This window comes from Miniopterus natalensis, chromosome 17 (assembly GCF_054644295.1).
Source record: "Miniopterus natalensis isolate mMinNat1 chromosome 17, mMinNat1.hap1, whole genome shotgun sequence".
Lineage (NCBI taxonomy): Eukaryota > Metazoa > Chordata > Mammalia > Chiroptera > Miniopteridae > Miniopterus > Miniopterus natalensis.
In genome coordinates, this window is record NC_142097.1 from 4094186 (window position 1) to 4108844 (window position 14659).

General features: G+C 53.6%; 1 protein-coding gene across 2 annotated transcripts in view; it reads left to right on the top strand.

The window, feature by feature from the left end:
* The first annotated feature begins 4732 nt into the window (after window positions 1-4732).
* The window catches only part of PMP22 (peripheral myelin protein 22), a 29414-nt gene continuing 19487 nt past the window's right edge, over window positions 4733-14659 (top strand). Inside the window, exons 1-3 of one of the 2 annotated variants that reach the window (XM_016196412.2) lie at window positions 4733-4853; window positions 6538-6648; window positions 7849-7945. In XM_016196412.2, the coding sequence (XP_016051898.1) occupies window positions 6571-6648; window positions 7849-7945 (175 nt within the window). In that variant the 5' untranslated portion in view covers window positions 4733-4853; window positions 6538-6570. The remainder of the gene's footprint in view (window positions 4854-6537; window positions 6649-7848; window positions 7946-14659) is intronic. The other variant, XM_016196413.2, reaches the window with a different exon arrangement.

Genomic DNA, 14659 nt, shown 5'->3' on the forward strand with positions numbered 1-14659 from the left:
TGGAATTAGCCAGTCTGACTCCACTGGGTTTCCCCCAGGACGTCTGCCCAGTTCTCACTTTCCCCATCTGTAATAATAACACCTGAAATAATAACAATAGTAATAAGTGTGACTTGGTAAGCATCCTGTTCTTTATTACGGCAGGTGGCCTTGTGGGACATTCTCCATGACCTTGAGGACAGACACATTGCTCAACACAGATCTCCTCTGGAGATCCAGGAGGGCACTTCCCTGGGTGACTGTGGGGAGGCAGAGTCTGGCCTGGGTGTTGGGGCCTGGTGGATGTGGCCAGCGGAGTGCAGCACTGACCAGCTCCGGTGCCTTGAAGCCTCAAGGAGCATGCCATACAGGCCACAGCCAAAGCCAGCAGGTTCTCCAGGGCTTTCCTGCAGGAGATGGGGAACCAAAAGAGATGCAAGGCCAGGAGAGCAAGTAAGTCCTGAAACCTGGAGCTCCTGGAAGGCTGGGAGCTGATCAGATTGGCCCTAGCTCCTCAGAAACAGAATGCATTCCCCCCACCCCCTGCCCCACCCTTCTTCCTCTGAGCAGAAATGATCTTTTCAGAGGTCTCCAGGCTTAATCCTGGCCTGGAGGGCAGCAGCCTTCAGAGTCTCAGTGTGTGGAGCACCTTAGGAAGGGGGCTGTCTGGGGGAGCCTGAAAACCATGCTCACTGGTACCCTTCCAAGTCAGGAGAGAATCAAGGGAGGCTCCTCTCTCTCTCTCTCTCTCTCTCTCTCTCTCTCTCTCTCTCGCACCCTGATTTGCCTAGCAGGGCTGTGAATTATAACTTGCAGAGCATTGCCACCCACTTTGGGCCTTGCCTCAACTGGGCTCCACAACAGAAGGCAACTGGAGGGAAACCAGGAGCCATCTGACAGCATAGGGCAATCTGTCTGATGCTGGACCATTGTGAGAGATGCGACGAGCCCCATTGCAGACCACGTAGAAGATGCTAGAAGCACAGGCCCAGGAGAGGCCCAACGTAAAACTCTCAGGTGATTCTAAAGAGCAGTTCAAGCCTGAGAACCACTGCTGGGAAAAATAAAAATGACTCACCCAAAGGGAAAAGGTGAATCTGTTTCATTGGGACTGGATACGCTGGCTGGGAGCAGAGCAGGGGAGAGGGCCACTTGGACCCTGACCCCACCCCGATTGATTGCGAGGCCCAACAGAACAAAATGTCTGCTGAGGGCGCTCCTCCAAGCTCTGCAGGGCACTCCAGACTGGGATCCCTAAAGTAAGAGGTGGGGAGCCCTGGCTGGGGGGCTCAGTGGGTTGGAGTGTCATCGTGCTGTGCACCAAAAGGTTTTGGGTTCGATTCCTGGTCAGGGCACATACAGCAGGCAACAGGTGGATGTTTTCCCGCCCCCTCAACAAAAACCCCAAACCAAAAAGCAATAAAACATATCTTCAGGTGAGGATTAAAAAAAAAAAAGAGATGGGGAAATTGCCAGAATTTTAGGAAACTCATTCAATAAAACCAACTCCCTTTGTCCTGGAGTTTCCAAGCAGGAGAGCTTGCAAGGGATGGAGGGCTCTTTTTGAGAGCTTGAAGGTGTAGAAGCCACAGAGAGCCTGCAGAATACTATGCTTTCATTTGTCCAGCTCTTCATAACTTTTCAATTTGCTCCTCTAGCCTATCCTGCCTGACAGGTTAGAATGTTTTCAATAGAGGTTTGTTGTTTTTTCCTTTGAATTGAATTATCTCATGAATGTCAACATTTTATAGTGACATTTAGACCTTTGGTTCCCTGGGGTGAAGCTATGAGAGATGATCTGTGTGATGTCTGAGATCCATAAATGATGTTGTTGATTAAAAGTAAAATCTGTCCGCACACAGATAGCACTATGGACATAGACCCTCCACACAGTATGTTTCATCTTTGCAGGATTCCCTGGGAGGTGGGAGGTGGGAGGTGGGCACTGAGAGCCCAGGAGACCTCTTTGCTCTTACACAGGCTGGCACTCACAGTGAGAATAGCCTTGGCGTCCTTGGCGTCGCAGCTTTCGGGCATCCCCAAAGCTCATCTCCTTGTTGATTTCAGGTTCTGCATGCCCTGCAGAGCCTTGGGATCACCCTGTTTCGGAAAGTGCACAAAGTTGGGCACTGTCTCTTTAAATAGTAGAGGCTGGGAGGCTCTCAGGCCACCATGACATATCCCAGCATTGGACCAGCCCCTGAATAACTGGAGGGACGCCTGGTCTGGCTTTCAGTGACAGGGAGCTCTACCAGGGAGCATCTTGGGGAGCCTGGTTGGGAGCGGTGGCGCTTGGTCTGCCAGCTGCTGGCCTCTCTGCTGCCCTGTGGGGAGGCCCTGCCCTTGCACCCTTTGCTTTGACTGCAAAGAAAGCCGCGTGGAGGAAGGGGTGACACTGTTTGGGCTGGTGAGTTTTACTGCAAACTGTGCCTCTGAGTGGTGTGTACGTATGCTTTACGGAGTGTTTGTTGCCCAAGCCCCCAACCCCTGCAAACCGCAAATGGAAAGGATTGCGGTGGAGACAGTGCATTTGTGTTGGAATTGACTGGGGAGTCAGGGAATTTTTTAACCCTAGGTTAAGAGCTGGACATATACTCTGGCTGGGGTGGCGAGAACGACCATCTGAGGGCATCTAGAAAGCCCAGTACATCAGATTTGAAGCGATAAGGGGGTCCAGATGCTTTTTTCCTGATGGGAAGCAGCTCTGTGTATTGATCCTGCATTGGCAAGCAGGTCAGAGAGAAGCTTCCACCTGTAGCTGAGCGGCGGCCCGCCCTGGGTGGGGCAGAGCTCACGTGCACTGCACTGAGCAGCCTCTGGAGACAGGAGAGGCAGGAGGACCGCTGCCTTCACAGCCCTGTGGCCTGTTATTGATTAAAATATTGGGTTCAAAAGAAAGGAAGCTATGAGCTGTGCCTTACAATGTGTATACTTTTCTGGGTGTATAAATATATTAAAAAATTTACTTGGGGGGGGAAAAAAAGAGGAAAAATCCTGAGTTAAATATGCTAATATTTTTAAAGTGCTTAGAATAGCACTGGGTATGTAGTGACTACGTAAATGTTGGCTAAATAATAAATTAAATAAAAGTCTAAGTGGCATAAAACAAAGCAAACCTCTTAGGGCCAACCTGACTATAACATGATCTGGGAGAAGAAAAACACTCCCCTTTCTCTAGTTTGTCATTCTACTTGCATATGCATCTTAACCCGCGGAGACAGGAGCCTTTAGTCGGGGCAGCCAGGCTTGCCCCTGACCTTGTTGTAAGGCCTAAATGTGATATCGGAGTAAGAATGGTGACAAGGTACTGGGCACTGGTCCCTTATTATTGGTTTCACACGATGCTCGCTGCTTCCCGTCCTTTAAAATAGGCATTATTAGTCCTGTTTGCTGAGAGAAAACAGAAGCTCCTTGAACTTCAGCTAATTGCCCGAATTCATAAGCCCTGAGTCAGCAGGGTAATCAGGTTTGGCTGAGGCAGAGCCAAGTGCCTATGGGGCCACACTGCCTCTCACAGACCAGGTGTAAAGTCCTGCCAAAGTGCCTGACATATGTTGGGCACTGAAAACAATTTTTAACCTGATAATATAACGATTTTTAAGAGACCATTGTTTGAAGAATTTTTCAAGTAACTTATTTTCACTTGAAGATAAGAATGCATGTACAATTAACTACATAAGCAGCTCCTTTCAAATAGTTAAATAATGTGGAATGATTTGAATACTTTAAAGTGATGAGGCTTTATGACACAGTTCACTAGCAGGCAGCTGTGTGTGCGCCCCCCCATGATTAGGCAAAGACTTTAACATCCACATTGGGGCCCTCGGTGGGTCCGCGCAGCCAGGCGGCCTGCAGGAGGGCCTGAGCGCATCCTCGCCACGCCCGTCTGCAAGGGCTGGTCTTTCTGGGTGACGCTGGGCGGGCCGGCCGAGCTCAGGCGGCTATGAATCAGCTGATTTCCCTGGCTGCTCTTCCCCCACCTCAAATGGCCAACTCCCCATCTCTGGCATGGACGCCAGCCCAGCCTGGGAGGCAAGCCAGGCAAACTTCTCTCGGAGCGTACGGGGCTGCGCTCTGGTTTTGCCCAGGCTAGGAGGGGCTGCACCCCAGGGCAGGCTGTCTCATAGTTGGCGGGACTCTCCCTCCGCCCCCGAACTCTCCTCCAAGCAGGGTCCCCTAGATCGGTCCGCTCCCATCCTAGCACCGCCCGCATGCAGACCCTGGTGGCAGGGCTCGCGCGGTGCAGACGTGCGGGGCTAAGACGACGGGGCGGGCCGGGTGCCATCTCCCAGCGCTGGTGCCAGCCCCCTCCCTGCCACCCCCCCCCCCCCGCAGGAGAGGCATCCAGCCTCGCTCCCCAAGTGAACCCAGACTGCGTGAGTGAGCCCCCCCAAGCCCAGGGCTGGGCACCCATGGGGGCTTTTCCCACGTGGCCTGAGGGGCGGAGGGGCCGGTTTGTTGGTCAACACTTGGTTTCCATGAGCTGGCGGAGCGAGGGGAAGTGGAGGTGAGAAAGCTCCGCCGCCTCCTAGTTTCCAGTAAAAGTCGCGGCGGTTTTGCAGCGATCGGCTTTCTCCCGAAGCCCACGGAAGACCGAGTAGCCGCGTCCCGCCCCCCCGCCGCGTCCTGCCCTTTCTCCCCGCCGAGTCCCGCCCCCCTGCGCGCGCCGGCCCAGGGACACACCCTGCCGCCGCGACGCAGACGGGGCGTCGTTCCCGTTAAAGGGGAACGCCGGGAGCCTCCCTGCGGCCCCTCGCTTCCCGCTAGCAGCCCGGCCGCGCGCTCCTCGGGGACGCCAGCAGCCAGCCGAGAGGACTCCGCGAGTGCGTGCCTGAGGCCACCCTGAGGATCGGGGACAGCTACCCCTTTGGGCTGTAAGTGCCTTGGTAGGGAAAGTGGAGGAGATGGAGGAGAGACGTGGGCATCTTTCGTCGATGGCGCCAGAAGGCGCGGAGCGGGCGCGGGCGCGGGCGCGGGGCTGGCCCGGTCCCCGAGCTTTGCGTATCGGGCGCGGGCAGACGGACTACGGTCTGTCCCGAAAGGCCCCTACCGGGCTGGGAGGGGTACAGAGGGGGGCGTGTGGTCTGGAAACCGTACGGGGCGCGGGTGCTGCGGTCGGGATATGGGGCAGGGGCGGAGCAGTTTTCGCCTCGCTGGAAAGGAGCCTACTTGGGGACTCACTGGCAGAGCAGTGCCTGCGGTGGGCATCCCCGGGTGCGGCCGGCCCCCGCTTTCTAGCTATGTGCCGGATCATCCTCCGCTTGCCCCTCCCGGCGCTAGGAGCCACTGGATTTAATTTAAACCTTCGGGGACACATCAGAAAACCGTGCTTATTTCTTCCTGGACATTCCTGGATTCCTTTGAATGTACTGCTTACGGAGGGGAACCAAGGGGCTGGGGATTGGGCACTTTAAAACCGAGTTATGAAACGTCTCCCTGGCCCAAGACTCCGTCCTGAAATGGTCCCCAAAGATGCAGCTGGCCTCTGAGCTTTACATATCCTCTAACAGGTCCCCCCCTCCCCCGGCCTTGGGTTCCCCAAGGTGCGTAAAATGCGGGGCGAGGACCGCACAAGAGCGGGCAGATGTCTCGCAGGCTGCGGCCGCTGCGGCTCTCCTGGGGCTCAACCCTTCACCCTCTGCCCCTCCCTCCCACCGACGTGGGCCCCGCGCCGTCAGACGGCCGGCTTAGTTCACAGAGCACCCTTTAGGACTTAAAACTGGAAAGTTAAGGTGGGCTTTTCAGAAAAGATTTCATCCCAGGTCTGCCGGACCGGGTAGCGTCCCGGGGCTCCGCGTGCTTAGTGCCCCGAGGGGCTGAAGGGCTAGTGCGGGGGGCGGGGGGGCTGGCTGCGGGGTGGCCCCGCCCACAGGGGCCGCCGGGGGAGGCGCGCGGGGGCGCGCGGGGGGCGCGCGGGCCCGGGGCTCTCCCCCGCCGCTCTGCCTCCGGATCCCGATCCCACCCTGGCCTCGCCCCGGAGCCGCCCGTGTCTGGCTGGCTGAGCCGGGGCCTGGACGGCTCCCGGCGCTGGCGGGACCGAGTGGAAACTTGGAGACTAACGGAATGCGGAGCGCGCCGGGATCTGGGAAGCCCACCGCCTGCCAGGCGCTCTCCCCAGCCTGCCCCCGGCGTCCGCAGGCCTCCCTCGGGAATCTGGGCGCCTAGCCCCTCGCCCCCACCTTCACTCCGCTCTCTGACCCCTTCCCCAAGTTGGGCTGCCCGCGGGAGGCGCCCGGGGTGGGTGGAGGCGGGCTGTGGCCTCTGCTCGTCATTCTGGAAAAACCTCTCCTCCTGGACTGACTTACCACATGTTTTTTTCCAAAAGCAAAAGATGTTCTGTTGTCGGGGCGCCCCCCCGCCCCCACCCCGGCCGGTCGCTGGGCGGGCAGCCTACGGTGCGCTGCTGCCCCCTGCCGGCCGCCGCGGGCCGCGAGCGCCCCCACCGGGCCGCGGGGTGGGGGCGCCGGGCATTCCGGGCGCCGGACCTCCCCCCGCCCCGCCCGCGCTGGGCGCGCGGCCGCGCGGGGCTCACGTCCAGCCTTGGCTCTCTCCCCGCAGCAGAAACTCCGCTGAGCAGAACTTGCCGCCAAAATGCTCCTCCTGCTGCTGGGTATCATCGTGCTCCACGTGGCCGTGCTGGTGCCGCTGTTCGTCTCCACGATCGTCAGCGTGAGTGTCCCGCGGGGGGGGGGGGGGGCACCCAGTCCTCGCCCAGTGCTCTGGCCTCCCCAGGCCACGGCTCCCCCCGTGCCCCTTTGGGTCAGGGCTGCGTGGTGACTTGCGGACCAGAAGTCCCACAGGTTCCAGGGCCTTTTGCAGTTTGTGGCCACCTGAGCCTTTTCGGTGGTTTTGAGAAAACCAGAGCCGACTAAGGGTAGAAAGGAAGCAGCCACTGGACTGGGGCGGCTGGCTGGGCCTCTTTAAGCCCAGTAGATTCTGGGCAGATCCAGGGTCCCCAGACCTTTCTTGGATAAAGTCGTTCAGCGTTTTTTTCTTGATGCAGGTTGGTTGAGGAAGTGGAGTATTTTCCAAATGCCATAGGTCAGGTGGGCAGCTTGTTCACAAAACCCCCGTTAGGATTTAAAATTGAGAAGTTAAACTTGGCTTTTTTAAGAAGAGTTGACGGTCCCAGGTCTGCTTTATGATGTGAGCACAGCACCTTCTTAGTAAAGCCTCCCCTGCATGAACAGGGCACCAGGGTAACATCACAGAACCATCGGGCAGCAGGCAGATTAGATTCTAGTCACGTTTTCTTGGCTGTGAAGATGAACACAGACTCAGGCAGGTAGGTGCTGTGGCTCTAACTTCTTAACATAAGGCAGATCCTAGGCAGGATCTTCTTGTCTGTTTCAAAGGTTGAGAAGTAATTATATTCAGGACTTGTGAATTTCATAAGCATTCGAATTTATCACTTATTAGCATTTTACAACATTTTAATTGTGCCTGATAATCTTGTCCAATGGGTAGGAGTTATAAATAAGGAAACAGGCTCAGACAGGTAGTGGTTTGGGGATTGACAGCCAGAAGATCCAGGAGGAGGGACCCTTGAAGCAGGTGTCCCCCCCAGGTGAGTCCATGGCTCCTTCTACTACAGTACACAGCTCTGCACGTAGTAACAGATGTGTGTGCTACTTTTCCACTTACAAAGTGCTTTTCACTTACAAAAACTGGCCTTCCCCAGACATAATGCCTGAGCCAGACCAACACCTCTCCTTTCTCCAGCATTACTGTGACCTCCCGCTGGGGCGGCCCTAGGCAGGCCAGGGGCACAGGTGAATAAGGTGTCTCTTGGCTCTCCCTTGGTCTTCTCCCGCCCTGTCTATCACTCCTCACTACCTCACCTGATCTAGGATGTCTGGTTCTTTCCAGCAATGGATCAAGGGCAATGGCCATGTGACTGACCTCTGGCAGAACTGTAGCACCTCCTCGGGCCACATCCACCACTGCTTCTCATCATCGGCAAACGGTGAGGCTGGAGCTTTGCTCCACAAGCTTGTCTTATCTGTCTGTAGCATGTTCTTAGTCCAGACCTGGAAGCCCTTGTTTTTGGAAGACATAAGCTCGGGAGTTGTTGCTGGGGTTGGGTGGAATGTGACAGGGCGCCATGAATTAAGACAAAAGGAGAGGGGCAGAAGTTTCACTGGCTAAGCAAAGAGCCTGGGTATCATTGTACATTCTCTGTGCTCACAGGATGCCCTTGAGCTTCCCCTTATCCCTAAGTGTAACGCTGCTTGTGAGTCAAGACGTGTGGATACAGATAAACAATAAAGGTGGCGTAGTGGCAAAAACTTGGGTTGACCTCTCGGGACTTTGGCTTGGTGGCTGTCTCTCTTCAGAAATGTCCTGCCTCTTCCTGTTGCAGCGACAGTGGGGCTGTCCCAAGCATAGTTGGGCCAGCTTTGGTCCCCTAGTTACAAAACTGTCTTTCCAAGTCCTGGGATTCAGTAATGCCATTTAGTACAGAAATTTTGAGTGTTTCTTTGTGCAAGAGGGGTACTTGAAGCCCTTTGCAAAGCCCTTAGCTGAACCCGGGAGGTTCCTTCATCCAGATGATTGTGTTTCTCCTTAGCATCAGTGCTTGTGAGGTACTGGCAATCAGGCTCCCTTGGATTCGAGTTAAGGGCATAATTGGCAGTGGAAGAACCTGCTGGATACCTCAAGTTCTCAGAGGAGAGGAGTACTCAGCAGGGGCCTCGTGTCTGGGTGTGGAGAGGCTGAGGTGAATAGATGCATTCTTTTTGGTGGCTGGGTGATGTTTAGTGGCAGCGTGGACCCTGGAAGGAGCCACAGTGCTTGGCATTGATACAGTGAGCCTGGCTCGGCACACTCCTGTGTTCCGCAGGAAGTGTCCTCAGCCTGCAGAGGGAAGCAGGAGAGGTCTGAGAGTGCTTTGCTGACATCCTGGGTTTAAAAGTCCAATAACATACGGGTTTTGATGTGGCTGTAGTGACTCATAAATCCAATATTTCTGTTGAAGATGCTACACCCAATGGAAGAAACCAGTTTAGATCCAGCTCATCCAAGAATGCAGTGAAGTTGCCAGTTCCTTTGCTGGGCTCTGCCTCCTATAGGCTCCACACCCAGTAGCACCCGAGCTATTGCTGAAGCATTTCAAACGAAACATCTGGAGCCTCAGTATAAAGAGAAAGGGCTAGATATGCACTTGGCGGTTGATGTGGGGGAACTGGTGAGGAGTAGGAAACCATGCTTTGTGTCTCCGCTTTGCTGGGGGGAGAAAAGCAAGGCCCCAGTTTGTCCTTACCGAAGCGAGCAGCCTGTGATCTTTTGTTTAAGCGCATGACGGACGTTGAATTAAAACCGCCCTAGAAGTTACGTAGTGAGGTTACATGGTGAGTTGCAAGTAAATGCGATGCTCGTGAGTGACTGAGAATCTGAGATAGCACTGCTTGTCCCCAAAGCCACAGCTTCTGGGGTCTCCCCCTTCAGGGTCTGCCCAAGTGCACTGAAAACTCAGGAAGGGAGTTTCCTCACTCGTCACTGACACCTGGTGGTCACAAGTGGTGACAGTCCTGGAGGCAGGCTTTCCCTGAGGCCGGCTCTGAGTGCATCCGGCCCTGCCAGCCGGCCTGGGACCCTGCCTCGGTGGGCGGGAGGCGGATCGGGCGGGCATGGTGAGGCCAGCCGGGCCAGCAGAAACCAGGCGGTGGAGCAGCCCGTAAGCTGTGCCCAAACCTTGCCTGCGGGGGGGGGGGGAGGGGGAGCAGTGTTAGGCCCCAGCCTGATGCCTGATGACCCGCCGCACCTTCTGCAGTCCTAAATCGCCCGTGTTGGCGCTAGACGCAGGCCTCAGAGGGGCACTGTGTTATTTCAGCCAGACAACTTCTCCCGCCACGGGCTCTTGGTGCACCAAGCTCATCCTGCAGGGTTGGTGTAGCTGACCGAGGGGTTTTTGCGTGGTTACTTTTGTGGGGGTCCTGGAGCGTGAGTTCTCTGCTTCTGCATTCTCAGCTTTCACAAGGGCATTTGGAGGAAATCTGGACATGCCCTTAAACAGACTGCGGTTATATTGGACCTGGGCGGGTGGACTACATTAGAAGTTTCCATTTCAGCTCCCCAGCCGTTGTCTCTGGTGACATCTTCCTGACGGGGCAGCTTGTGTGACAAACGCCAGCTCTGAGGGGGAAAACTCCTCTGGGTCTTTGCTGCCTTTTTGATGGGGTTTAACAATTTCTGTGCCAGACAAGAAGGCAAAAGATATATACATTTTAAAAATTAGACTCTCTTTACAAATGAACTATATCTGTTGCAAACCATTTACCTTGGTCTGAATTTGCTTTTAGCATGTTTGGAACATAATTTCTATTTTACTTAATTCAAAAGTAATTTGTTATTGATAGTGATGTATGCAGCGTATGCTGCAAGTGTCTGGGAAAACACGTTGGTTAGCAGAACTTGTTATTTTTTCTGAAGGGGCTCATTTTTGTATGCGAGGGGCCGTGGCACTATACTTCTCAGGGCTGCCATTCACTTTGTTTTTTATATGAATCGTGTCCCTTGCCAGGTTAACCTTATGGCAGGCAAGCCTCTATGTCATACAGTTTGAAGGAGGCATATCAGATCTTTCCCCCAAGTCGCCTCTGGGTATTAGAAACAGTTTTAGATATTTCACAGACTGCCCTCACCTCTGCCTGCCTTTCCATTTTTAGAATTTATTTACATACTTTCTGGCCCCATCCTGATCCTGGCTGCAGGTGGAGGTGAGGGAGTTTGACTGAGGCATATCCAAGGTGACCTTGTAGTGAATGCCTCTTGGGTCCAGGGAATCAATCCAAGGACCTAGAAAATGTGCACCTTGCCCTCGGTGGTCCTGAGCCTCTTCGAGCAGTCAGGAGGTAAGTGTAGAGGGATGAATCACTGTGAAGGCAGCTTAGGCCAGATGCCCAACGGGTGGGGGCAGGCAGGCAGTGCCAGGGTTCAGGGGAGGAAGTGGAAGGGAAGTCTCGTGTGGGAGGTGGAATTTGATCCAGCCTCCAAAGCATGGGCAGGATTTAAATAAATACAGGCAAAGAGGAGGACAGTCCCTATCAAGGCAGCGACGTGACCTAAAGCCAGGGGAACAGTGCTGCAGGGGGTGTGATTAACCAGTCAGCTCATGCTCACTTTAGGATTAGGATTAACAGCATACAACAGAACATCTTCAAATGTCAGCAGCTTAAATGGATAGTGTTTCTCTGACTTTTAAAGGAAGTCTGGAAGTAGGCAATCGTCAGAGAGGTAGGGCAGTTTCATGAAGCTGTCAGGTGCTTTCTTGCTTATTTCTTCGCCACGTCTTGGATTTGGCCTTCACCCTCATGGACCCACAGGCTGCTAGAGCTCCAGCCATTTCATCCATGCTCCAGGCAATAGGGTGGAGAAAGGAGGAGCAGGAGAGTGTGTCCCCTTCCCTTTGAATGAAACGCCCTCAGATGGACCACACACTTGATTCTATCTTTATTGGAACTTAGTCACACAGCCACACCTAGTGACAAGGGAGGCTGAGAATGCAGTCATTTGCCCTTGTGAGATGCATGGCTTCTCAATCCATACACATTTAATAGCCAGCACCTCCCAGGAAGCTGGCTTGAAACCCTTCTCTCCTAGGCTTTGACAGCCCCGCTCCCTATCCAGTCACCCTATTTCAGAGCAGCTCTGCTGGGTCCGATGCAAGTTTAAGATTCTTCAAATGGTCTGTATCCATGACTTCAGGCTTTGTCAGCAGCCTGAAGGGTCACCACCAGTCCACGGTGACCCTTATCAGGAGCTGCAGAACCCTCCCACTTCCCTCTCTCCGGCCTCCCTGGTCATTAATGCAGTCTTACTGTTTCATGCTCTCTCTTGGTCCTTTGTTTCCTTCTGGTCCAGACCTCTCTCCTGAGCCCCAGACCTGCATGTCCAGCTACCCACCGGATAGCTCCACTGGGAAGTCTCAGAGGGACCCCAGCCAGTCAGTGTTCACTGCCCTCCACCCAATTCACCCCTTGACAGTTTCTAGTATTTTAGTGAATGCTGCTCCACCGGCCAGCAAGCTAAACATCTAGTCTGCCCGACGTCTCTCCTTTCTCAGTCGTCACAGGTCCCCCAGGCCACTCACCCTCCCCGTTTCTATTGCTGTGCCTCCCTACTTGTCAGAGCTGCCGCCACCTGTGAGCTCCTAACCTTCCTTGCTCCCTTATAACTCATTTTTCATATTGAATCCAGGTGATATTTTAAAAAATCCAAATCTAATGATATTACTCTTGAATTAAAACCTTTCAGAGGCCCCTCATCGGTCTTGCTCTCCAGATGACATCTGTACCAAGGCCTATAGAAACCTACCTGTTTCCCACAAGACCTCATCTTCCCTCTCCCCTCCTTTCCCTCTTGGAATGTCAGCCTCTCTTACTTCCTTGATCGTGAACTTCCCGCCTCAGGACTCCCTCCCTTCCTCTGTCCTTTCATTCAGAGCTATTCACTGAACACCTACCATGTACCAGGTACCATTGTGGACGCTCAAGATACAAATGAGTAAGAGCTTGTATTTTCCTGGGTGAAAGTCAGTAAACATGGATAATTGTGGGGGCTGATAGGAACTACAGCGAGAATGAGACAGGACAGTGTGCTGAAGAGGAACTGGGGTGGGAGGAGTGACACCTTGAGGACCATCAGGAGTCGGCCATGTGGAACCTCACACAGGCTCCAGGCAGAGGGACCATCCAGGGCAGGATCGCTGGGGAGGGAAGGAGCCCGGCAGAGCTGAGAAAGAGAGGGCAGGCTGGTGGGAACAGAGCGAGGAGGAGTACAGCGGGTCCCCCCAAGTCCTTCTAGACCAAGTGAGGAGTCTGGTGCATAGAGATACGTTTCCGGTCTCTGTGATGTCGTTTGGCCTGCCCTGTCTTATATGTGTTCTATAAATGTCTGTTTTATTCCAAGTGAGAGTAACAGCCCAGAGCATTTATAAGGCAGAATGTACCAGAAACCTTGCAAAGTAGAATCACCGAACAAAAAGTGTTAGTTCACTCAGTTCAAGGTCAGTGCTTTGCCAATCTCTGGGTCAGTACTTTCAAACTCACTTGTGCTGTTCAATATAGTCCCAGTGATGACCCAGGTCACAGGTTCTCTCCACTTCTGCCGTTTTCTTTTCCCCTGCTGCCTTACTCATTTCCCTCGCCAAGATCTTTAATCTTCACAATCTGAAAATAGCTGTGAGCAATATTTTATGTTAGGAAGTTAGTATGGAAAAACAACTAGGTTCTCTCTGCCTTGATGAAGACTGTGGGGTCAGGGTGTGGCGGGCGGAGCCTGTTTGGCAGGGTTCACACAGTGGGCATTCATCTAGAGACAAGACAAGGCTGGTTCCTGGAGCCCTGGTTTTCACACTGATAAGTTCTGAGCAGCTTGGCTGGGATCTGGGGGTAGGAGTGCACCAGGCCTCCTCTGAAAGTCCTGAAGGTGCCCATCTTCCTGGGGTCCTTATACCGCAAGTGAGTTTAAAATTTACTGGCCCAGCGGGTAGCAAAACATTTGTCTTGCATTGAGTGAACTAACGCTTTTTGTTTCGAAATCTCAGAATTACCCAGATTTTAAGTCCACACCTGCACAAGTGTTCTCCCACTCTGTATTTTATCTGTGTGGACCCCTGTGTGGGGCAGAATGGGGCAGAGGACAGGAGTCTGCTTACAGGCCCTGGAGCTGGAAGGCACAGCCCTGGCCTCACCCTGCCCCGGGCTGGCCTTAGCTAGCTTCAGAGACTCAAACTGCGGCAGGATCCCGGCAGAGTTTGTCTTCAGTAAAACTGCCTCCTGTCCCCTGTCCCCACTTACAAAGTCCTCTCTCGTCTCGGGAGAGAGTTAACAAACTTTTTCATACTGAGAGATTAGGCACGTGAAATGCATACATTCTTGAAACATTTTGATTTTTAAAGAGGAGGCCTGTGCTCAACACAAAAGCATGAAGGAAAAACGGGGCTTTCTTCCAGGGTGTCCCTGTCCTTTGCCACCTCTTGTTTATAGAGGCCGCACACATGCACTTGCTTCCCCATGACCCCAGGCTGGTCCTGTCTGCCCCAGTGTATGGCTGGAGCCAGGGTTGGAAGCCAAGACAATGAGCCCCATTGCCTTTCCTTCTATTCTAAACGACAATGACAACTCAAGGCAGTCAGCAGGCATGCACAGCATTAGACAAATGCTTTGGGTTGAAAATTAGGAAAAGATAAACCTCATTAGCCTCCAGAGCCCCCAATTCTGGTGCTCGTGGGCTCCTGTGGTCTCTGTCTGTATAATTCCAGAGTCCTGTTGTTTCTCCTGTTAGTGGCGTTGTCATTTCGTAAAGGGCATTAGACCATTTCCTCTTCTGTGGCTCAGCTTTTGGTCAGATTTTAGAAAACACAGAGGCCCTCTGCATTTATGGGTTCATGTTTTGCAATTTAACATCTTTGTGGCTCCCTGGTCTAACCCACAATCTCTGCCCAAGTAATGGCTCTTGATTTGACAGGCCCTTGTAGGACGCCCAACCCTGGCAGGCGAGAGGTCCCAGGGTGGAATGTGGTGTCATGATGCTGACGTTTCAACCCTCGCAGTTTCCCATCAGATAGATGCCAGCAGCCAGGAGCTAATTTGGAATGCTCATTCAAGCCTGCATCTGGGCCATGTGGCCCTTGAAGCTCACAGGCTTTGCTTTTAAAAAATTTAAATTGCATTCCTAG